Source organism: Mauremys mutica, chromosome 17 (genome assembly GCF_020497125.1).
Source record: "Mauremys mutica isolate MM-2020 ecotype Southern chromosome 17, ASM2049712v1, whole genome shotgun sequence".
In the NCBI taxonomy this organism is placed as follows: Eukaryota; Metazoa; Chordata; order Testudines; family Geoemydidae; genus Mauremys; species Mauremys mutica.
Window position 1 is genome coordinate 13,609,536 of NC_059088.1, and position 22,236 is coordinate 13,631,771.

A 22,236-nucleotide genomic window follows, 5' to 3' on the forward strand; every position below is an offset into this window, starting at 1 on the left:
CTTCCCCTGAAGAACTCTAAGCAGCTCTGAGATGACAGAATCAGGACCCAAGGATCTTTTATACAAGCTCAAGTCCTCTTGGACAAGTTGTCCAGCCCTGGTATGGGGCCGTATCCCCAGGGCTTCCTCCCTGGAGACACCATCTTCCTGGAGCCTCCCCAGGCTCAGTCCTTACTCAGCATCACAGTGTGAGAGGGAGCCCAGGTTGGTTAGCCAGAGGGCTCAGTAGTGCCCCAGTTCCAGGTTGCACCCCAGGGAACCCGTCACAGTGTCTGGGAGTCAGGACTCCTGGGTTCTGTCCCTGGGGAGGGGAGTGGCAGGGCCGGCTTTAGATCTATTCCACCAATTCCCCTGAATTGGGCCCCGTGCCCAGTGAGAATCCCTTCCCTGGCTAGAGGCGCCTTTTTAATTTTTACTCACCTGGCGGCGCTCTGGGTCTTTGGTGGCACTTCGGTGGCGGGTTCTTCGCTCGCTCTGGGTCTTCGGCGGCGGGTCCTTCAGTGCCGCCGGGGACCTGGAGCGAGTGAAGGACCCGTTGCTGAAGTGCCGCTGAAGACTCAGAGCACTGTCCAGTGAGTACAAGCCTCATGTGTTTTTTTTACATGTGTGGTTTTTTTTTTTTTAAGACATCCCTGCTGGGGGCCTGTAAACGTGAGGGTCCGGGGCTCAACCCTCCACGGGGAGGAGGGGAGCCACACCAGCCTGTGGTTCTTACGTGGGTTCTGCCCTGTTCCTTTAAGGCTGAACAACACTCTCAGAGTTAGTTAGGGCTCAGGCCTTCTGCTGCTAGGCTGAGCAACAATATAAGAGTCAATTAGGGCTCAGGAAGTCCCAGGCCCTTTGGTGCAGGGGCTGAGCAGCAACAAGCTGTAGTTATATAGGCCCAGGTCCCTAGACCGGAGCATTGGGTGAGGGGGAAAACTGCCACCCGTGAGTGGGGTGGCAGGGGGGACACAGGCCCACCCACTCCACTGTGTCCTAGCCCAGGGCCCTAGCAGCAGCTATCACCGCTGCTGGTCAGTGGGGTCCTGACCGCAACACACTGACATCGGGACCTCTGCGTCTGCAGCCGGACAGGGGTCGGCTACCCCCGGGCTACTTCCACTTTCCCCCTCGGGGCCTACCTGGTCCGCGGCATCTGCTCCTGGGAAGTCTAACACCATGGGCTCCTCGCAGCCCGGGCTGGAGGGTAGGTCCGGCAGTTCCTCGGGGAAGTCCGGCCAACTCTGCTCCGGGGGTTCCTCGGGGTAACAACACGGGAGCGGGGAAGTCTCAGGCGGCTCCTCCTCGTAGCTGGCACGGGGAAGCTCCGGCGGCTTCTCCCAGTAGCGAGCGAGGGGAAGCTCTGGCCAGTCCGGGCAACTGCTCTGGGCCCCAGCGGCTTCCCAGTCTCGAGCTCTCTCGGGCAGGTCTGCTCCCGGCGGTGGCTGGGCTCCGACTGAGCTCTGATGGCTGGCTTTTATGCTTCCGGGTCGCCGCCTGACCCTTTGAGGGGCGGACTCACTGCTCTGTAGCCCCGCCCCTTCCGGTGTCCGGGGCTCAACACTTCCAGGGGAGGAGGGGAGCCACACAGGCCTGTTACAGGGCCCGTCAAAACTGTTCGAATTGGGCCCCGCACTTCCTAAAGCCGGCCCTGGGGAGTGGGGTCTAGTGGGTTGGAGCAGTGGGGTTGGGACTCAGGACTCCTGGATTCCAGTCTTGGTTCTGCCCCTTAACGCCTGGGGGATGGGGACCCTTCTCTCGCTCCGAGGGCTGAACGGCTCCTCAGATGCTTTGAGATCCCAGCTGGCCAGTGCTAGAACAGGACCAACCCTCATCCCTTCCCCAGGGTCTCTCAGAGCACGGGGGTCGTGGGCCTTCAAACTCTGACCCAGCAGCCCCATTTGGCCTGTGGCTGGGGAGTCTCTGGGGCTGGACGGGGGGTTAAAAGGAACAGGCACCATCACACACACACCCCATGTAACCAGCACTGGGGCTGAGCTTTCGCAATTTCCAGAGAAAGGGGAAGTTTCTCTGCCACAGCCAGACAACAAAGTGAAAGGCTCCCACGGGGAAAATGGTGTGTGGAGCCAGAACCCCCGAGTCCTGACACTCAGCCCCCAGCTCTAACCACTAGACACCACGCCCCTCCCCCAGCTGGGGATAAAAACCAGACGTCCTGAGTCTCAGTCACTGTAACCACTAGACCTTATTGCTACCAAACCAGCAAGTACGTTGCCTTTAAAGGCCAGGAACACACTGTCACGGTTCCCTTTCCTCCCGAGCCACCAGCCACTCACAGCGCCTGGGGCTCCTGCCACAGATGTAGATAAATATGATTCCTCGATACCTGCCCCAACCTCCCTGCTCTCCCGTTAGTGTCAGCGGTGGGATCAGACCAGAGTCCCAGCTGTTAACTCAGGCCCAGGGCCCAGGTAAGAGCCGCTGTTCCTTGTTTTGGGGCAAAAAGCCAGAGTTGGGGAGAATGATTCTTCACATCTCTACATCACTGAAAGGAGATTAAACGGTGAGAGTTTCTTATGGGAGGGGCCCCAGCTGAGATCCGGGCCTTGTCCTGCCAGCCACTGCCCAGTCACAGACAGAGACAGTCCCTGCGCCATAGAAATTATGATTAAAATAGACAATAGGTGGGAGAGGAAACTGAGGCACAGGGAGGAGCAGTGACTGACCCGCTATTGTATGGTGGGTCCATGACAGATCTAGGAGTAGAACGTTCTCAGAGCGGTCGGGTAACATCAGACACTGGCTCTGCCCAGGCTGTGCTCACAGATACACACGGATGGGACCCAATAAACAATCCAGCTATCGGAGAGGAAGCAGCCGAGGAAGCGCTGGGGGTGCGGAGCTGCAGGATGGGCCGGGTGGCTCAGCAGGGGGCTCTCTCCTGGCAGTCAGGGCTGATCTCTGCTTCTGGGGCTTTGCTGTTCCCAGCTGAGACACTGAACCCCGACCCTGCCCCTTGGGCCTGTGATACCCTTCCCCCACATGGCTCTATCCCAAGGGGTCAGGACGTCTTCCTGGGGTCCCTGCCGCCCATCAAAATGGTTTGTTCCGTTCCACCTCACTGACTGTCCCTGCACATGTCAGCTCCACATAGGAACCGTCCTTCGGTCCTGCCCTGAACCTGCCTTCTGCGTTGCTGTGAGCTGCCAAACAGCCACATGCCCCTCCCCAGAGGTGGCTGCATTTCACACCTGGGGCTATGAGTCCTGCACACATGGCCTGCTAGGCACACAGGGATAGAAATGCATCCAATCATTGCTCCATCTGGCCAATCTCTGGGCTTTACTCCCTTCTGGTTAGGAAATTCTTTTACTAAGGGCTCTAGGTGTAAAATCCCTGGTGATGCAGCCGATCCTGGGGCCAGACGCCATCGCCCGGCGCAGACGAGCTGTCACCCAGAAATGCTGCAGGTGACTCATTCCCGGCCCCTGTCCCCCCCAGGCCGGCTGAGCGCTCTGTGCTGGACGGAGATGGCCTTGGTGCTGGTCGCTGCCTTTTGCCTTCTGAGCGGTGAGTAATTCACACAGACGCGCCGCGCTGCCGCCCAGAGGGCCGGTGGGGACCGTTTCCCAGCCCTGGGAGTGCGTCTACACTGCCAGGAGGGGGCTCAGAACCGGGTTCCAGCGCAGGGAAGTCCCAGCCACTCGCGCCAGCGGCTCCAGTTCAAGCCCAGGGGGTGTCTGGCCTTGAACCTGACCCCGAGCGGCCGGGTCCTCACTGCTGGTTTCACCCGGTGGAGAACACGCCTGGTTCTCAGGGCAGAGTCAGCCTGGTCTAGGCCCGGCCACCCTGGGCTGAGCAGCGAGGGCCTCAGCCGCTCTCGGCCCCTGGGCTGCCGTTTGCCCTGTGCCACGTCCTGCCTCCGGGCTTCTCGCTGCCCCGGCGAGTCGGGGCGTCTCCTGGGCCGGCCTGGACCGCTCTGCTCCCTGCCCTGCCCCTCCACCCAGCTCCGGCCCGGCTGACCCCTCTCCACGTCTGCACCCGGCTCCTTGATCAAGGGAAGCACCTGACCAAGGGCTGCCAACCCTCCAGGATTTTCCTGAGTATCCAGGACTTAAAGATTAATCTTTAATTAAAGATTGTCATGTGATGAAACCTCCAGGAATTTGTCCAACCAAAGTTGGCAACTCTAACCTGACCCCTCGCCAGTGCAGCTCCTCCTGCCGTCAGGGCCTCTGGCCCAAGGACCAAACACCCAGCTATACGGGGGCTGAACTGAGAGGGGATGAATGGTGCACTGAGGGGCGATACTGGGAGGTGAACTGAGGAGGGATTTAGGGGGACTGAACTGGGGGGGTGAACTAATGGGATGCAGAGGACAGATTAGATTAGATGGGGGCGCTGCGCAGATGCGGGGGAGGAGGTCAGCCTGGGCTAATGGGAGAACTCGGGGGGACAGGAGTGATTTGGGGGCTGAGGTGATTAATTGCTGGGCACGGGATGGGCTGATGTGTGGGGGAGGCATCTGAAATTCCCCTTCCCCAATTCACAGGGGGGTGCTGGCTGGGCTCACTGTCACCCCCACACCGGGAGAGGGTGGGGGGTTCAGGCAGCCCCACCACACAACATCCCCAATTGTGTGTTAAAGCCCCTGGTTTGGGGACTGAGCTGATGGTGGCCTCTCCTGGTGGGATCTGTGCGGCAGCCCAGCCTGCGGGGCCGGTTCCCCAACTCGCTTTGGCCGGGCGCCGGTCTGATCCCCGATTCCTGTCCCCAGCAGGTACCTGGGATGTGACAATCGCTCCAGGGCCCCTGGCTGGATGGGTCGGCTCCTGCGTGACCATCCCCTGCTCCTTCACCTACCCCGCAGGGTGGACGGTCAGCGCCGTGAGCTGGACACGGGACAGGGATCAAATCGTGTATCACTCGGACGAGGCTCGTGTCCACGCTGCCTTCAAGGGGCACGTCCGCTACCTGGGGGACCTGCAGCACAACTGCTCCCTGCGGGTGGCGGGGCTGCGCCCCAGCGATCAGGGCACCTACCGCTTCCGGTTCGAAGTAGTGACCAATGGCAGCAGAAGTAACGCATGGCTGGGTCAGCCAGGACGGCAGCTCAATGTCTCTGGTAACCAGGACCCACCACCCCCACCCCTCCAGGTCTCTCTCTCTCACACACACACACATGCTCCATTTCTGCCTTGCTCTGAAATCCAAGTGCTTAGAGATGGGGGAGTGATTAGAGGAGCGACCAGGAGTCCTGGTTTCTCTCCCCAGCTCTAGGGAAGCGGGTGGGGGGTGCTTACACCATGGGGGACTTGTGGGTCAGACTCCTGGGCTGTGTTGTCAGACCCGCGTCCCCGTCACTCTGTCTAACCCTTGGCCTGTGCTGAAGAGCCGCTGAGACTGACCCTGCAGCCAGCGTAATGCAGCAGGTGTGATGGGCTCTCGGGGGGAGCCCGATAGTGGGACTGGGGCCCTGCAGGACCCCCCGGCAGAAGAGCGGGAGCGGGTAAAATGTGCTTAGGTGGGGGGGGGTTCAGGTGGGCAAAAAAACAGGCTGTGGGAATTGGCGGGAAAACACTAAATCTCATAAATGTACCAAGAGTCGCCTACTGGGGAAATTGCTAAATATTTTCTTTGAGCTTCTCTTTCCTCTCCATGTTTCTCTCCCTCGCTCCAAACCTGGGGAAATGCACCGGCCCAAGGCAGGTCAGAGACACGTTCGGTGATAACAGGAGTTACAGTGTGTTTGTACCTGGCTCAAGCAAGATTTGTTTGATTCTTTTAGTGGTAAAAATTGGGTCTGAATTCCGTTGGTATCGATCATATCTTCACCCACCCGTTTCTGTCTGTCGGTCGGTCGGTTTTTAGCAGCGTGGGGGAATCTGTCTCTCTTGCGGGATTTGTGGGATAGAAGGTTTTTGTGGCTGGGAGGGGGATGAAAATCCAAAAGCCAAAGCCGGGCACTTGAATAACAGGAACAGGACAGAATTCAAAACAGTCCCGCTTAGGGCTCTGGTCTGAGGCCCGATGTGTGGTGCCCCCCACAGGCAGCTGCCCCCCACCGGGCAGACCCAGCGCTCCCCGTGTCTCAGGCCAACTTTTGCTGCTCTCCCCCATTGCCAGGAGCCCTCATTGCCCCGGCCAGCCGAGCTCCCAGGCTGGGCCGTGCCCGCCCCCTGGGGGCTGCTCCCCGCTCTGCAGCCAGGCCACGGCCCCTGGGAGGTGCCAGCCCCAGGGCCCAGCAGGGTTCAATGGCTCCTCACCCCTCCTCTCCTCACAGCCCATCCGTGCCAGCCCTCCCTGGGGCACCGACTGGAACCGGGACCCTCCCTCACCTGCTCCGTGGGGGACACCTGCCCCCATCGCCCCTCCTGGTACGACCGAGATGGTGCGCGGCCGAGCCCAGAGCAAACCCCAGGCAGGGCTGGGGTGACCGAGCTGCGAATATCCCCGTCCGAGCTGGGCCCCGGCGCGGCGCTGAGATGCCAGGTGGATGGATACAGGGATGAGTGTGGCTCTGCCCAATCCCAGCCCCTGGGGACAGGTGAGCTCTGCTGCTAGACATGGCATGGGTAGAGCAGGGGGGCTGGGAGCCAGGACGCCTGGGTTCTATCCCTGACACAGGGAGGGGAGAAGAGGGAGGACTTGAGGCTAGAGCTTGGGAGCAGGGAGTCAGGATTCTTGGCTTGTATCCCCATTTTGGGGAGGGGGGCGGTCTAGTGGGTTAAGGTTGGGGAAACTCAGTGTCAGGACTCCTGGGTTCTTTCCCCAGCTCTGGGAGGGGAGTGGGTCTGTTGGTGAGAGCAGGGGGTGCTGAGAATCAGGATTCCTGGGTTCCATTCCCTCAAAAACTGTCATCTGGCTTTAGCAAATATTCCTGCCCCGTGGGACTGGATGGGGAGGGACCTGCTCCTTCGTTCAGTCCCGGGGCCCCGCTGATGAACTTTCTCCCGACTCTCGCCCTCAGTCGCCCCCAACGTGCCCAGGGTCGAGGTTTCGTGGCCGGCAGGGAAGGCAGCGCTGAGGGAAGGCGACGGTTTTACCCTGCGCTGCCAGGCTGCTGCCCTGCGGCCCGTCGCCGGGTACGTCTGGTCCCGCGGGGACGTGTGGCTGACAGGAGCTGGGCAGGATTTACGTGTTGACAAGGCAGCCGTCTCTGACGGAGGGAGCTACGTGTGCGGGGTCTGGGTCTCCGGCCCCGGCTGGGGGTATCTGAGCCTCTCTGCGAGGGAATCGGTCAAAGTTCAGCGTAAGTGTCGAAGGCTGGAGAGAGCCTCCTCCCTCGCAGCCCCCGATCCTCCCCACACGGCCTCCTGGAGCAGCCCCGCGTGCCCCCACCTCATCCCCCTGCTTCACCCCACCCACCTCATGAGCCCCAGACTCATATTCCACCCCCACCTCCTAATACCCGGGTTTGGTCAACCCCTGTGCTGCTCCTCTAGGCTGCCCCCCCCGCTCCTCTGCATGACTCCTGTTGTCAGAGTGGTACCGGTGTGGTGCTCTGCTCTCTCCTTGTTGATATCACTTGGCTGCGTGCGTGAGTTCCCTCTGTGTGCTGCCCCAGCTCTGTGCAGATAGCTGACACAGCAGACCCGACGAGAACCCCCAATAACCACAGAGTCCAGTAAGATGCAAAGTCACGTCGACTGGGTTTATTGCGACCTCGGACACAATGGCAGTTCCCCGTAGATTACTTAGTCTATCGGGCATTCTACGAGAAAGTGCCTCTTGGCATGGACTCAGCTTAGTCAGTGGCGGGATTTTCCACTGCCCCCTAGACTGGACAAAAGGCACCTCCCCAGGGATGCATTCTTATACACAGATACAAACAAGTTACACATCACACCTGACGTATTGAGGTGCAACCCCTCTACGTAGCAAGGTACAACCCCTCTACGTATTAAGGTGCCGCCTCTCACCTTGTACATGTTGGTTCGATCAAAACAACTCTATCTATCATATTTTACCCTTTTGCCCCTGTCATTGGGATGGGCCAGCCTGTTCTTTGTTATCTGTGTGGAATGTGCAAGTATGTGAATGTTCTGATATCTAGTGTTCAGTACCTTTTAGGTACGTATCTTTTTGCAGCATCAGCCCTTTCCTTGCTTCTGTGAGCAGGGCCTGCCTCTGGCTCACAGCTTAACTTTGCTTTATGTTAGCAAAGTCTTGACCATTACTTTAGTTCAGGCCTCAGGCCTCATACTGGGCCTTTATTAGGGCCTGCACTTACTACAACTCCCATGGCTGGGCCCATCAGTGACACATTCAGTTCGTGTCCCCCCCACACCTGCCCTGGGCCCCCAGCCCCCTCCGGGACACTGCCCATCCCCCTACCTGACCCGGGCCCCCATTCCATGCTGAGCTGGGCCCTGTCCCCTCCCACCTTCCTGGGTATCCAGCCGCCTCTGTGCCAGGCCCTGCCCCTCCCTCTGCCTTGTGTCCCCGGACCGCTCTGGGACAACCTCTGCCGCCCCAACTGCCACAGACCCCCAGACCCATATGGGCTAGTCCCCGTCCCACCCCTCACCTGCCCCAGCCCCCCAGCTTGTTCTGGGCCAGACACACTCCCCTCCCCATTTGCCTTGAGCCCCCAGACCCTTCTGGGGGACCCCTCCCCCTTATCCCCCTGCCTGTTCTCACCCCCAGGAGCCACATGGGCCAGGCCCTGCCCCTCGCCCTGTGCCCTGGATCCCTTCCCCCCTCTGGGCCAGGTCCCCCCACTCTCTGTTCACGTCCCGTGTCTCCGTCTCGCCCCCCAGATGCCCCCACAGGTGTCCGTGTTACGGCAGCGCCAGGCACCAGCCCGCGGGAAGGGGAATCGGTGACACTAACGTGCAGTTACACCAGCAGCCTCCCCGCCACCGACTCCTACGCCTGGTACCGGGGCGGCCGGCAGCTGGGGGGATCCCAGTGGGAAATGGGGTTTGTGACACAGTAGGGAGCGGGGTGGACTGACCTGGGAATGTGTTGAGTTTTACTGGGACTGTGTGCATGGGTGATGGGAGAGCAGGGGGTGACTTTTTTGAGGGACGATACCTGAGCCTGTAACCTGAGCCGGGAGGGGGATGGGGCCAGGTGACACCTTTGCCCGGGACACTGGACAAAGGCTGCAGGAGGAGCTGCGGGGAGGATGGCAGGAGACGGCTGCAGGGGAGTTTCAGTTTGAAGCTGGCTGGGGAAACGAAGGGAAACCCCAGGGTTGGAGTCTAAGCTCCCTGCCCCCGAGAGGGACCTGGCTGAGGGGTCCAGGTTGTACCTACAAGCTCTGCTTGGGACTGTGTTCCTGTCATCTAATAAACCTTCTGTTTTACTGGCTGGCTGAGAGTCACGGTGAATCACCGGAAGAGGGGGGTGCAGGACCCTGACTTCCCCCCACTCCATGACAACTGGTGGCAGGGGTGGGATCTACTGCACCCCATGGATGGCGCGTCCTGCAGTAAGTGACTGGGAAGCAGTAAAACGAAGGGGGATTGACAGGGACCAGGCGTGCTGTACTGAAGACACAGCGAGGAGCAGGGGATGGAGGAGCTACGCTTAACCCCTGAGAGGTGGGGACCTGAGAAGGGCTGGAACACAAGGGGTTCCCCCGGGAAACCATGGGGAGCGGCGAGCACCCAGGCCTGCGAGGGGCCAGCAAGCAGGTGTACAGCAAGCGCCTTAAGAGCGACCTGGTGGCGCTGTGCAGGCAGAGGGGGCTGCGCAGTGGGAGGCTCACCAAAGAACAGCTGATTGCCCAGCTGGAGGAGGGAGATCGCTCGAATGAACCGATCTCTATCTCTGAGGGAAGCAGCCCGGCAGATGCAGCACAGGCACCGCTGTCTGTTCCAGCTGGGAGTGGTCAGCCGGCTGCTGCGGGCTTCCCGAGACCCCTCCTACCTATCCTAGGGGAAGGGCTGGGAGGAGCCCAGTGAATACCACGGGCACCGTGACCCCCTGGCCAGCAGGGGATCCTCCCGGCGGAGCTCCCCATCACTGGAGCTGAGGCGGCTGAAATGGGAGAAGGAAATAAGGCTAAAAGAGCTGGAGCTGAGGCAGCAGGAACTGATGAAGGAGGGAGCAGAACGGGAGAAACAAAGACAGCATGAAAAAAAACGGAAGCAGCATAAAGAGTGACAGAGACAGCATGAGCTGGAGCTGGCCAAGCTGAGGAGCAGCGACCCGCCGGCTGCGGTGAGTGAGGGGGACCCAGGACTGCATGGAGATTTGATAAGTGCGTCCTGGCCCGGCGTAAGGAAGGGGAGGACAGAGATGACTTCCTGAATGCCTGTGAGACGGCCTGCGAGCTGCACAGGGTTGACCCGGCAGAGGCTCCAGTTTCTCACCCCCTTACGGGACCCCAAAGCCGTGGCGACGTACAGCCGAATGAAAGGGGCGGAGGCAGGGAACTATGACCTGTTGAAAAAGGCCCTGCTCCGCGAGTTTGGGCTGACTCCCGAGATGTACCGGAGTGAGGGTAAAACCCCTGAGGTCACATATCTAGAACTGGCCCTCCGGATGCAGGGATATGCCCACACGTGGGCAGATGGGGCCCCAGCTAGGGAGGACGTGCTTAACCTAATGGTACTGGAGCAATTGTATGAACAGTGTCCATCCAACCTGAGGCTGTGGTTGGTGGACAAAAAGCCAGAGGACCTGCGACGCGCAGGGCGGCTGGCTGACGAGTCTGTGGACAGCTGGTCAGGGGGTGGCAGGGAGAAGTCCCATAGGAACAGATCCACCATGATGCAGAAAGAAAGTCACCCTGGGACCTCCCAAAGGGGAACCCTGGAGAACCCCCTCCCAAGGGGAACATCCAGTGTCAGGGCCAACCGACCAGCTCAAGGGGACCAACGGGACATGAGCTGCTATTACTGTGGCCAGAGAGGACACATACGGACCCAGTGCCCCAAGCTCAGGGACAGACTGAGCAGACTGAACCCACACAGGGTTAACTGGGTAGCGACCCAGCTGGATGAGGGGCCGGCTTCCCAGGCAAGGGGGGCTGACAGCTTCCCACCTGCTCAGGAGGGAGGAGTGTCCCAGACCAGCTTCTCTGGGGGGCTGGATGCTCCAGACACAAGGTTATCGTTTTACAAGGTGGGCGCAGGTCTGTCCCTGCAGAGCAAGTGCCTTGTTCCCCTGAAGGTGGAATGGAGGAAGGTCAATGGATACTGGGACACAGGCGCTGAGATGATGCTGGCCTGGTCTGAGGAGTTAGCTCCAGATCGGGTGATGTCCAACACCTATCTGACCCTGACGGGGGTGGGTGGGACATGGCACCCATTCAAGATGCCCGTGGTGAAGGTACATCTGAAATGGGGGGCCAAGAAGGGCCTCAAGGACATGGGGGTACACCACCATTTGCCCACTGAGGTGTTAATGGGGGGCGACCTAGAGAACTGGCCAAGCAACCCCCAGGGTGCCCTGGTCGTGACCCATAGCCAGAGCCGGCAAGAGGCACGACACCCTGACCTCGGGATGCACACCGGATGCACAGAACCCTACCCTGGTGGGGAGGAGGTGACCAGGAACAAGGCTCAGAGGGGCTGCGGCTTCCGACCCAGCCAGCGAGAGGGAGCCGATCCCCATCCCTTCCCCAGCCGCTGAGGTCCAGGCCGAGTTGCAGAAAAATCCCTCCTTGCGGAAGCTAAGGGACCTGGCTGACCTCAGTGCGGTACAAACCATGGGAAGAGGTTGCAAGGAGAGGTTCCTATACCGAGAGTGGGCTCCCCCAGGGGAGATGGAGTCATGGGGGATCAGGAGGCAGCTATTGGACCCCAGAAATATTGCAGCAAGCTCGTGTACCTGGCCCATGACATCCCTCTCGCAGGGCACCAGGGGATCTGGTGCACCAGGCAGAGGCTGCTGCAGAACTTTTACTGGCCTGGGGTCTTTACTACTGTCCAACAGTATTGCAAATCCTGTGACCCCTGTCAGGGGATGGGGAAGGCCCGGGACAAGGGAAAGCGGCTTTGAAACCCTTGCCCATCAGAAAGGAGCCTTTCCAGAAGGTGGCTATGAACATAGTGGGACCTCTCAGCAAAACAACCCGGTCGGGTAAGAAATACATTCTGGTGGTGGTGGATTTCGCCACCCGCTACCCCAGGCAGTGCCCTTATCGTCCATTAAAGCAGACACCGTGGCAGATGCCCTGCTAATCATTTTCAGCCCAGTGGGGTGCCCCAAGGAAGTCTTGACAGACCAAGGGTCCAACTTCATGTTGGCCCTGCTCCGGTGCTTGTGGGAGAAATGTGGGATCCAGCACACCTGGGCCTCAGCGTATCAGCCCCAGTCCAATGGGCTGGTGGAGAGGTTCAATGGAACGCTAAAGATGATGCTAAAAAGATACATGAACCAGCACCCGCAGGATTGGAACACGTATTTACCTCACCTGCTGTTCGCGTACAGGGAAGTACCCAGGAGTCTACCGGGTTTTCGCCTTTTGAACTGTTATACGGCAGAAGGGTAAGGGGACCCCTAGACCTGATGAGAGACAAATGGGAGGGGAAGACCACTCCCGATGAAAAGTCAGTGGTGAAGTATGTCCTGACCTTCCAGAAAAAACTTGCTAAGTTCATGGGCCTGGTCAGGAAAAATCTGGCCAGAGCCCAGAGGAAGCAAAAGGTCAGGAATCAGGTGATGGTTCTCATCCCCGTGAGGAAAAACAAACTCCAGGCTGCCTGGGAAGGGCCTTTCAAGGTTGTCAAGCAACTAAATGAGGTAAACTATGTGGTGGAGCTGTTGAACCGGGCACACCACCGCCGGGCGTACCATGTCAATATGATGAAGCCATTTTATGACAGGGGGAATGTGGTGTTGGCCGTGTGTGGACATTGGGAGGAGCAGGGAGATAACCCTTTAGTAGATCTATTCCCTGGGACAAGAGCTGCTTCTTCCCTGGAAGCAATTCCCCTCTCTGATCGGCTAACCCCTGCCCAGCAAGCTGAGATCAGAGAGGTGCTGCATCTGTACCAACAGCTGTTTTCCAACTAGCCTAGATGCACTAATCTGACTGTCCACCGGGTGAGAGTTTTGCAGTGGCGTGTATTGACAACGTCTGCGTCTTTAGCCAGACCTGGGAGGACCACGTGTCCCAGGTTAAACAAGTGCTAAACCGACTCCAGGAGGCTGGGCTGACCATAAAGGCTGAGAAGTGCAAGGTGGGGATGGCTGAAGTATTTCACCTGGGCCATCGGGTGGGACGCGACTGCCTAAAGTCGGAACCTGCCAAGGTGGAGGTGATCAGAGACTGACCCGCTCCACAAACCAAAAACCAGGTCCAGGCCTTTATTGGGCTGGCGGGGTACTGTCGAAGGTGTGTGCCCCACTTTAACTCCATAGCCACCCCTATCACTGAGCTATGCAAGAAGGGGAAGCCAGACAAGGTGGTCTGGACCAAGCAAGGCCAGAGAGCTCTCCGGGCACTGAAGAAAGCTCTGGTCAGTGGCCCAGCTCTGGCAAACCCAGACTTTAACAAGCTCTTAATGATGTTCACCGATGCCTCAGACACAGGGCTGGGGGCAGTGCTAATGCAGCATAACAAAAAGGGGAAGAAACACCCCATCGTGTACCTAAGTGTAAGCAGAGACAGGATGAGCTCTACCCTGACATCTGGTGGTGATTTATGGTGAGCGTGGAAAAGAATTTCAGGGGCTGATCTTGTTTGCATAGGCACATCCACCCAGCCTAGCATAGCCCACGGCAGCCTAAAATGGTCACTTTGACAGCTGTGGGATCCTCGATTTCTCTGTTATTGGGGCAGAAGGGATAAAGTGTTGTCACCCTGATTATGTGAACGAGAGACTATGAACCTGTTTTATGACAGAGAGACTCACCATCAACTAAGTAGCACTCACTAGATGAGGGACATGGGTTCCAAACCCCAGTGAATTGAGAGAGGTTGGGGACTGGTATGTGTATGTATGAGTCTGGGTTCCTCTTTGAGGGCCAGGAACACCAATTGCACCTCTTCTTGTCTCCACTGTTGAAGAGCAGAGCTAATTTTGATTCCATTAGGAATCTAACTAGAGCTGAGCTGAATCCACTTTGGGCTAATAGTGCACCAGCACTGGGGCTCCCCTACTCTAAGCTGAAATCACTAAAAGAGCTAAGTTTACTGAGCTGAGTGCTGTGTTAACTAGTGGGGGTGCCTGAAGATCTACTGCTAAGTAGCTAGCAGAGCGGGGCAGTTTGCAGCACAGTTGGAGCAGCCTGTGGAGCGGAGCTGAGTGGCTCACAGGTCAGCTGGAGGAGCAGCACAGCTGGTGGAGTGGAGCCGGTCGTGGTGAAGGCTGCAGCAGAACTCCATGGAGAGGCGGGGCAGTTGGCCCAGACCCATGTAAGGTGCCCCTTAACTCCCCGTGTGCCCCCCACATTTCCACCCAGGCGGTGGGGGTAAAACTCTGCAGATAAACTTTTGAACTCTGGGACTGCACTGACCAGGAACAGAGACTTTTGGGTTGTTGGACTTAAGGGTGATTGGACTTAAGACCCTGAGGGGAAAAGGACACGGCCAAACTTACTTGGTGGGTCTTTTGCTCATGGTTTGTGTTATAATCCTGTTTGTGGTGTTTCCCCAATGTAATGCCACATTGTTTCCCTCCTTTATTAAAAGGATTTTGTTACACTCAGACTCTGTGCTTGCGAGAGGGGAAGTGTTGCATCCTAGAGGCGCCCGGGGGGTGGGGTGTAATTGTCCCAGGTCACTGGGTGGGGGCTCGAGCTGGTTTTGCATTGTGTTATTGAAACAGAACCCCTGGATACTGAACCCGGCCCTTGTTGCTGCCAACTCAGAGGGGCAGAAGGGTTACATAAGCAGAAAGTTCCTACCCTGGGAGCAAAACTATGCGGCCATCACAAAGAAATGCCTGGTCATGGTGTCATGGAGTGGGGGGAAGTCAGGGTCCTGCACCCCCCACTTCCTGCAATTCACCCTGACTCTCAGCCAGCCAGTAAAACAGGTTTATTAGATGACAGGAACACAGCTCCAAGCAGGGCTTGTAGGTACAACCAGGACCCCTCAGCCAGGTCCCTCTGGGGGACAGGGATCTTAGACCCCAGTCCTGGGGTTTCCCTTCATTTCCCCAGCCAGTTTCAAACTGAAACTCCCCTGCAGCTGTCTCCTGCCACCCTCCCCGCAGCTCCTCCTGCAGCCTTTGTCCAGTGCCCCGGGCAAAGGTGTCACCTGGCCCCATCCCCCTCCCGGCTCAGGTTACAGGCTCAGGTATCGTCCCTCAAATAAAGTCACCCCCTGCTCTCCCATCCCCCATGAAGACAGTCCCAGTAAAACTAGACACATTCCCATGCCCGTGCGGCGTTGCTGTGCGGCTGTTACCCAGCTGCTCTGCCCCAGATATGGCTGCATCTAAGCACCAAGTTACCCATCCCTCTGCAGTGGCAGCGTGCGGCTGTTTCGCAGCTGCCCCACCCCAGAGGTGGCTGCATCTTAGCACCATGTGTCATGCTCCATCCCCAGGCAGCCTCACTGTATGGTTGTTACCCAGCTGCCACCCATCAGCAAAAGGGGTTCAAAACTCTGCTGCAGGGTTGATCCAATAACCCTCCTTTCTCCTTTCCAGTCCCCAGGACACCCACATACATCATAGGACTTACTGTTGTGCTTGTCCTGTTACTGCTGGTGGGGCTGGTCGGCGTCACAGCTTGGAGGTATTTGTGCTTTGCAAACCGGTAATATCCACGTCTCTGATCTCTGGCAATCCCCATCCCCTCCCCCTGGCCTTTGCCGGAGAACCCCGCGCAATCCAGGACTGAGAATTGCAGAGCCAGTGCAGATGCACCGAAACCCAGCTGTGGGAGGTGATTGAATGGTGGTGGTCGGGTCCCACACAGATACCTGACACCCGCAAGGGGCCTGGGAAGGGCTGGGTGGCCTCCTGGTTAAACAGCTGGGCTGGTCGTCAGGAGAGCAGGGGTCGAGCCCAGGCAGGAGGTTCTCTTTTGTGGGAGCCTTTGTCCTGTTCCTTCCCCCCTGAACCGAAGCAGATGATGTTTTGCCTCTGAGCTGTTGGTCTCCTTTCTTTGTAGTAAGATGCGGCGCAAACGCCAGGGAATGAGCAGCAATGCGGTAAGTGCGTCTATGGGTCTGGGAGCTATCCCTGGGTTCTATCCCCAGCTCTGCTGCTGACTCACTGTCTGACTTTAGATGAGCTCTGTCCCTCAGTTTCCCCCTCCATAGAACAGGATCATAAAATTCCGCTCCTGGAGCAGAACAGAAGGTCTTTCCGATCACCTGGGTAGTTTATCTGGGAGGAGGGGGGCCTCCGTGCATTCCCCTTTGTTATTACACATCACCGAGCAGTCCCAGAGCAGTGACTCGTGGCCTCACTTCTGCCTGCCTTGCAGCACCAGCCCCCCAGGTAACAGCAGGGCCTGGCTCTGGTGTACTCTACAGGGGATGGGTTTGGGGTGGAGCCTGCACATTAGGAGAATGTCCCCAAGGGTGAGCTTGATCCGTGTGTCTGTGTCTGTGTCTGTGTGTGTCCCTGGTGCCCTGTGCTGGAGGCCATGAGACCTGCTCCGTGTGGGTGTCCCTGCTGGAGGCAGGAGCCCTCTTCAGGACAGGGCCTGGATTGCAGCCAATACCCCTACAGCAGAGGTCCCCAAATTTTTTTCTGGCGCCCTCCCTTACCTATAACGGGATCTGTCCATGTCCCCCAGCCCCAGGCTGGGAGCGAAGCCAGAGTTGCTGTTGGGAGCTGGGGTTGGGGCCGAGGCTGGGACTGAGACCAGAGCTGGGGCTGGGGCAGAGCGGGGCTCGGTGACTCTCCCTCCCCACCCCCCATGGGGGCTGGCTCTAGCCCTGCCATGCCACCCCGAGAGTTCCCCCAGGCCCTCCCAGGGTGCTGCGCCCCACAGTTTGGGGACCACTGCCCTAGAAGGGAAAGGCCCTGTGCCCCCTCCCCTGTCCTGCCCCCGAGCCAGCCAGTCCCCTGCTCTGGGTCTGGCTTGGAGCCAGTGCCCCCTAGTGGGGAAAGGCCCCATTCCCCAAATCCATGACTCATGTCTGCTCTGGGGAGCTTTAGCCCAGGGGTCCCTCCCAGCCACTGACCCACAGGGGTTCTGCGCTGTCGACCGACGCAGCCTGTCCAATTCCCAGCCACGGCGCTGCAGCCGACCCAGCGCTAGCAACCAAATGCCTCACTCCATCCCCAGCCCCCCTAATGTTCTCTCTTTCCATGGCACCGGGCAATCCCACATCTACAGCCAGCCAATGAACATGGGCAAAGTACCGCAGGTGAGTGACTCATTCCTCTGTGTATACAAGGCCCAAGACTCCTGGGTTCTATCCCTGGCTCTGGGAGGGGAGTGGGGTCTAGTGGTTAGAGCAGGGGGGAGGGGTGGGCTATGAGTCTTTAGTCTGTTCCTACAAGGAAGCCCAGGACTTTCCTTCTTACCCATCACGTTCACAGTGATCCTCGTCATCCACTTTCTCTCCTCCTGCTTCTGCCTGGGGTTCGAGGCGACCAGTCTCAGCCCATGCAATCTCTGTCCAGGAACCTCACGCGCCCTGCGAAGGCTGGGCTGATGGCAGCGTTGTGTTTATACAGGACGGTGCCACTGAAATCTTTCTTCTCCGGGTCATACCCAGGGTTCAGGTACCAGGCCAGGGAATTGATGGTCGGGTTATTTGTCCTTCTGGGGTTCAGGAGGCAGGACTGATAGTGGCACGGGATGGACAGACAGGCCCCTGTCCAAGCGATCTGGGACACGGGCACCTTGGCAGATTGGTCAGAGTAACACAGGAAGCCTGGAAGCAGCAAAGTGACCGAGATGGCAGCGAGGGGCACGCTGGCCGGGCACTTCCGGTGCCAAACTGGGGCTCAGGAGATCGGGGTTTGATTCCCAGCACTAAACTCGCTGTTCAGCTCATGATGTGGCTCTGTGCCTCAGTTTCCCCATCTGTACAATGAGGAGAATCCAGAAGTCCTGGCTCCCAGCCCCCCCGCTCTAATCACTAGACCCCATTCCCCTCCCAGGACTGGGAGAGAGCCCAGGAGTCCTGGCTACCAGCCTCCTGCTCTAACTCAGTAGCTGCCGGTTGGGTTTGCCACAGTGCAAACAGTGTCGCATTTCAGCTAAACATGGGGCACCCGTTGCCCACTGCCTGGGAGGCTGCGAGTCCGTGTGTAGCTCTCGCTGGTGCATGGATCGCTCTAGGAGTTGGACACGCGGTGACAGTCATCACTCAGCTGGTGACTTTAGTACAATTGAGCAGAGACGGGACCTTGTTCCTGCCACTGTCTGTGTTACTGGCCTGGGCCCCCCTGTGTCCCGGTGACGCTGGATCTAAACCAGGCCGAGGTGACTCTGCTGAGCGGAGATGGCAGCCGCCAGCGCCGGCCCCTCTCTGCTGCAATGTCACCTCACTGGCATTCACTTTAGATAAAACCAAAGGCTACAGGGGGTGGGCGGCTGGTGGTTTGAGGGGGCTGGTGGGAGACACTTGGGGGATTCAGGGGCTGGTGGTTTGGGGGCCCCCAGATCTAATAACAGAAACTATTTTCCCTTTCCCACGAGGTGCTGAGTTTTCCCACAAGCCAGAGATGGAGTCACCCTATGAGGTGAGTGCAGGGTCTGTTACCCTCCCCCGGGCCCCGCTGCCCCCTGCTGGCTGGGGTGTGTGAGCGGCTGCAGCCTCCCCATCCCCCACAGTGCAAATCCCTGCCCCCTGCTGGGTGGAACCAGCACTGCCCGAGTGTGTGTGTCAGACCCCGTCCTGCTACCGGCTCAGGGGAGATTCCCCCAGCCACAGAGTGTCTGGTCCTGGCAGCACCCACCCCGCTGGCCCTGGGCCCGTGGAGCAGGGATCTCACTGGCTCTCTGTTTGGGCTACAGGAACTCCAAGGACGGACCCAGGATATTTACAACGAGTTGGTCTTACCCCAAGCCGGTTCCCGCTAAGCTCTGCTGAAATCCCGACCAGCCGGGGACCCCTCTGCACGGCCGGGACCTTAAAGCCATCACTCAGTGGGGCCAGATCCCAGCAGGGGTCCACAAGTGCCGACTTTCCATTGTGCTGGGGGGGGCTTGACCCCTGGCTCAGCCCCAGGCTCCACCCCTTCCCTCAAGGCCACACCCATTTTCCCCAGTGGGTGCTCCAGCCCCAGCACACCCATGGAGTCGGCATCTATGCTGGGGTCAAGCAGCCATAGCTCCATTGGAATGAATGGGGCCAGACCCCTAGTTGGGGTGACGTGGCCGTCACTTCACTGGAGAACTCAACTGGGAATAAATAGCTCCGAAATGCAGGGATTGGGTCATTTATTTTTCTGTATCATCTTTATAAAAAACAGTGGAAATACCTGTGATGTTCTGTAGCTCGTGGGAACACCCTGCACCCCCACGTTCTGTGCAATCATGCAGGGCCGGCGCTTCCATTAGGCGACCCTAGGCGGTCGCCTAGGGCGCCAGGATTCAGGGGGTGGCATTTTGTGCGCTCCCCATGGGGCGCACGGGAGCTTCCGGTTCCGCTCCCGTCGCGCCGCCGAAGAAGGACCTTCTGCTGACGTGCCACGGAAAACAGCAGCAGGCAATTGAGCAGCTCAATGACTGCCGCTGTCGCCTGCGGCATTTCAGGGGAGGGTCCTTCTTCGGTGGCACGATGGGAGTGGAACCGGAAGCTCCCGTGCGCCCCGTGGGGAGCGCACAAAATGCCGCTCCCCGAATTCTGCCTGAGCGCCAGAAAGCCTGGCGCTGCTCCTGCAATCATGCAATCAGGTGCCTTCGGTAGGCTCATGATTAACTGTTGTTATAGTACCTTAAAGACTAACAAATTTATTGTAGCATGAGCTTTCGTGAGCTACAGGTCACTTCTTGAGCTGTAGCTCACGAAAGCTCATGCTACAATAAATTTGTTAGTCTTTAAGGTGCAACAGGTACTCCTGTTCTTTTTGCGGATACAGACTAACACGGCTGCTACTCTGAAACCTGTTGTTATAGTGATGTTATAGTAGTTGTTGTTGTTGTTACAGCAATGTTATAGGCGTGTTATAGGTTATAATTTCATGTATATAGTTATGATGCTGAAAATGTGTTTTCATGGCTTAAGATAAGCCCAAGCAAAAACTCTCCAAGAGCAGAGGGGCAGTTCACACCTCATCAGGGCATGGATGGGACAAACCCAGCCCAGCCTCACAGGAGCAAAGGACGCTGGCCTAGGCAGCAACAAAAGAATCTGTTGGACTCTGGCGTGAGTCACCCCCCTTCCTTGGGGCAGTTTGGGACGGCGATGAGGTGATGCTCACCTGACTCTGAAGGGGGGAGGGGCAAAGCCAAGAGGGAAGAAAGGACATGATAAAAGGGGGAGACGTTTGCCAGGCTCTTCCTCTCTCTTCCGCCTACAGCTACAGACACCAGCACCAAGCGACTGAAGCGCTGATCAAAGGGGAGAGCCTGGCTGCAGAGCACCCAGCCAGCCTGTGGGGAGAAGCATCTCAGTTTGTGAGGTCACTGGAAGTGTTAAGTATCAGAGGGGTGGTCGTGTTAGTCTGGATCTGTAAAAGCAGCACAGAGTCCTGTGGCACCTTATAGACTAACAGACGTATTGGAGCATGAGCTTTCGTGGGAGAATCCCCACTTCGTCTGATGAAAGTGTTAAGATCAGCTTAGAATGGGTTTTCCTTCTTTTTTATTTGACCGCCAAATCTGACTTGTTCTGCTTTGACTTATAATCACTTAAAATCTATTTTTATCGTTAATAAATCTGTTTGTTTGTTCTGCCCGAAGCCGTGTTTGGTTTGAAGCATGTCAGAGACTCCCCTTGAGATAACAAGCCTGGGACATATCAATTTCTCAGAAATCTCACCCCCAGCCCGCCCGGTGCCACTTCCCCTTTTGCCCTTCAAAGCCGCCGGACTGATTGCTCTGTTCCTCCCTGCCAGATCGGCTGCCGGAGCCGCAGCTGCAGGACGCGCTATAAGGTAATTGCACCTTCTCGTGCCCATGGGAGTGGGGGCTAGTGGTTAGAGCAGTGGGCTGGGAGCCAGGACTCCTGGGTTCTTTTCCCAGCTCTGTGCAGACCCGTTGTGCTATGTGCTACCTAGACACACGGAGCCAAGGTCCCCGCCCTCTTCTGCTCCCAGGCTAACCCAGACCCATGGGGTGCACCGGGGCGGAGAACTGTGGGGCTCCCTGAAACCTCCTTCCCCTTAGCAGGGGCTCTCTGTACCCCCCATTTCTCCTCTGCACCAGGGTACCCCAATCTACCCCCTAGGCCAGGGAGCCTCTGGAGCCCCCACTTCCTCCTCCCCCAGACCAGCTCCCCCCATACCAGGGGCTCAGTCTGTGAGACACGGGGCAGAGATGAGCTGCGGGGGTGGGGCTGGAAGGCATCAATGGTGCCCCCAGCCAGTCCTCAGATGTACTGTCAATTTCACTTTGGGGCGCTGTGCTGCAGGGGGCGGGGTGGAGGTGCTAGGGGGCGCTGTGCTGCAGGGGGTGGGGTGGGGCACTAGGGGGTGCTGTGCTGCAGGGGGCGGGGTGGGGGCACTAGGGGGCGCTGTGCTGCAGGGGTGGGGCGGGGGCACTAGGGGGCGCTGTGCTGCGGGGGGGGTGGAGGCACTAGGGGGTGCTGTGCTGCAGGGGGTGGGGTGGGGTGGGGCACTAGGGAGCGCTGTGCTGCAGGGGCGGGGTGGGGGCTCTCCCCTGGCAGTTAGGGCTGGCCCCGATGCCCCAGTGTGAATCAAACAGAGCAAGGGCTTGGATCTGGGTCTCCCACAGCGCTGGGGAGGGGGAAGGGCCTGACCCACCGGCCCGCTGGCTGCTTTGGCTCTGCCTCTCTCTGTGGCTTTTCCATAAAAAAAAATCAGTCCCAGTTTCACCGCATCACAGAACAAAACCAAACACCGAACCCCCCGCCCCCTCCTCCCTCAGCCCTGCACAGGGGATCCACACGAGGCCGCCCCATGGATCTCTAGATCCCAGCACGACCCCCATTCCCCAGCTTCCTCCCCATCCCGCACCTTGTGCACCCTGAGATCCTTCGCTCCTCGGACCCCCCAGCAGAGGGCACCGTTGAGCTGCTGCCAGCCCCGGATTCTCACCTCCCCCCAGAGATCTGGGAACTGATTATTTTTGTGCTGCCCCGTGAGGCGCCACCTCCAGGCCTGATTTGGAGCAAACCCCCCAACCGCTGAAAACCGAGCCCCTGGGCAGCAGCTGAAGTTCAGCACCCGACAAATTAAACCACCCCCAGGATTGCGGACAATCCTGGGGCAATTTCTCCTGTCCAGACACCCCACGGCTCGCTTGGCTGCTCGGCGGGCAGGGAGTGGCCTGCCAGCAACGCCGAAA

General features: G+C 58.5%; 1 protein-coding gene across 1 annotated transcript in view; it reads left to right on the top strand.

Annotated features, from left to right (window-relative positions):
- The first annotated feature begins 1,161 nt into the window (after window positions 1–1,161).
- LOC123352002 overlaps window positions 1,162–22,236 on the top strand; it is a 51,097-nt gene continuing 30,022 nt past the window's right edge. The window contains exons 1-6 of the mRNA XM_044991686.1: window positions 1,162–1,189; window positions 3,445–3,513; window positions 6,227–6,490; window positions 6,914–7,195; window positions 15,504–15,612; window positions 15,970–16,009. Coding sequence (XP_044847621.1) covers window positions 1,162–1,189; window positions 3,445–3,513; window positions 6,227–6,490; window positions 6,914–7,195; window positions 15,504–15,612; window positions 15,970–16,009 — 792 coding nt within the window. The remainder of the gene's footprint in view (window positions 1,190–3,444; window positions 3,514–6,226; window positions 6,491–6,913; window positions 7,196–15,503; window positions 15,613–15,969; window positions 16,010–22,236) is intronic.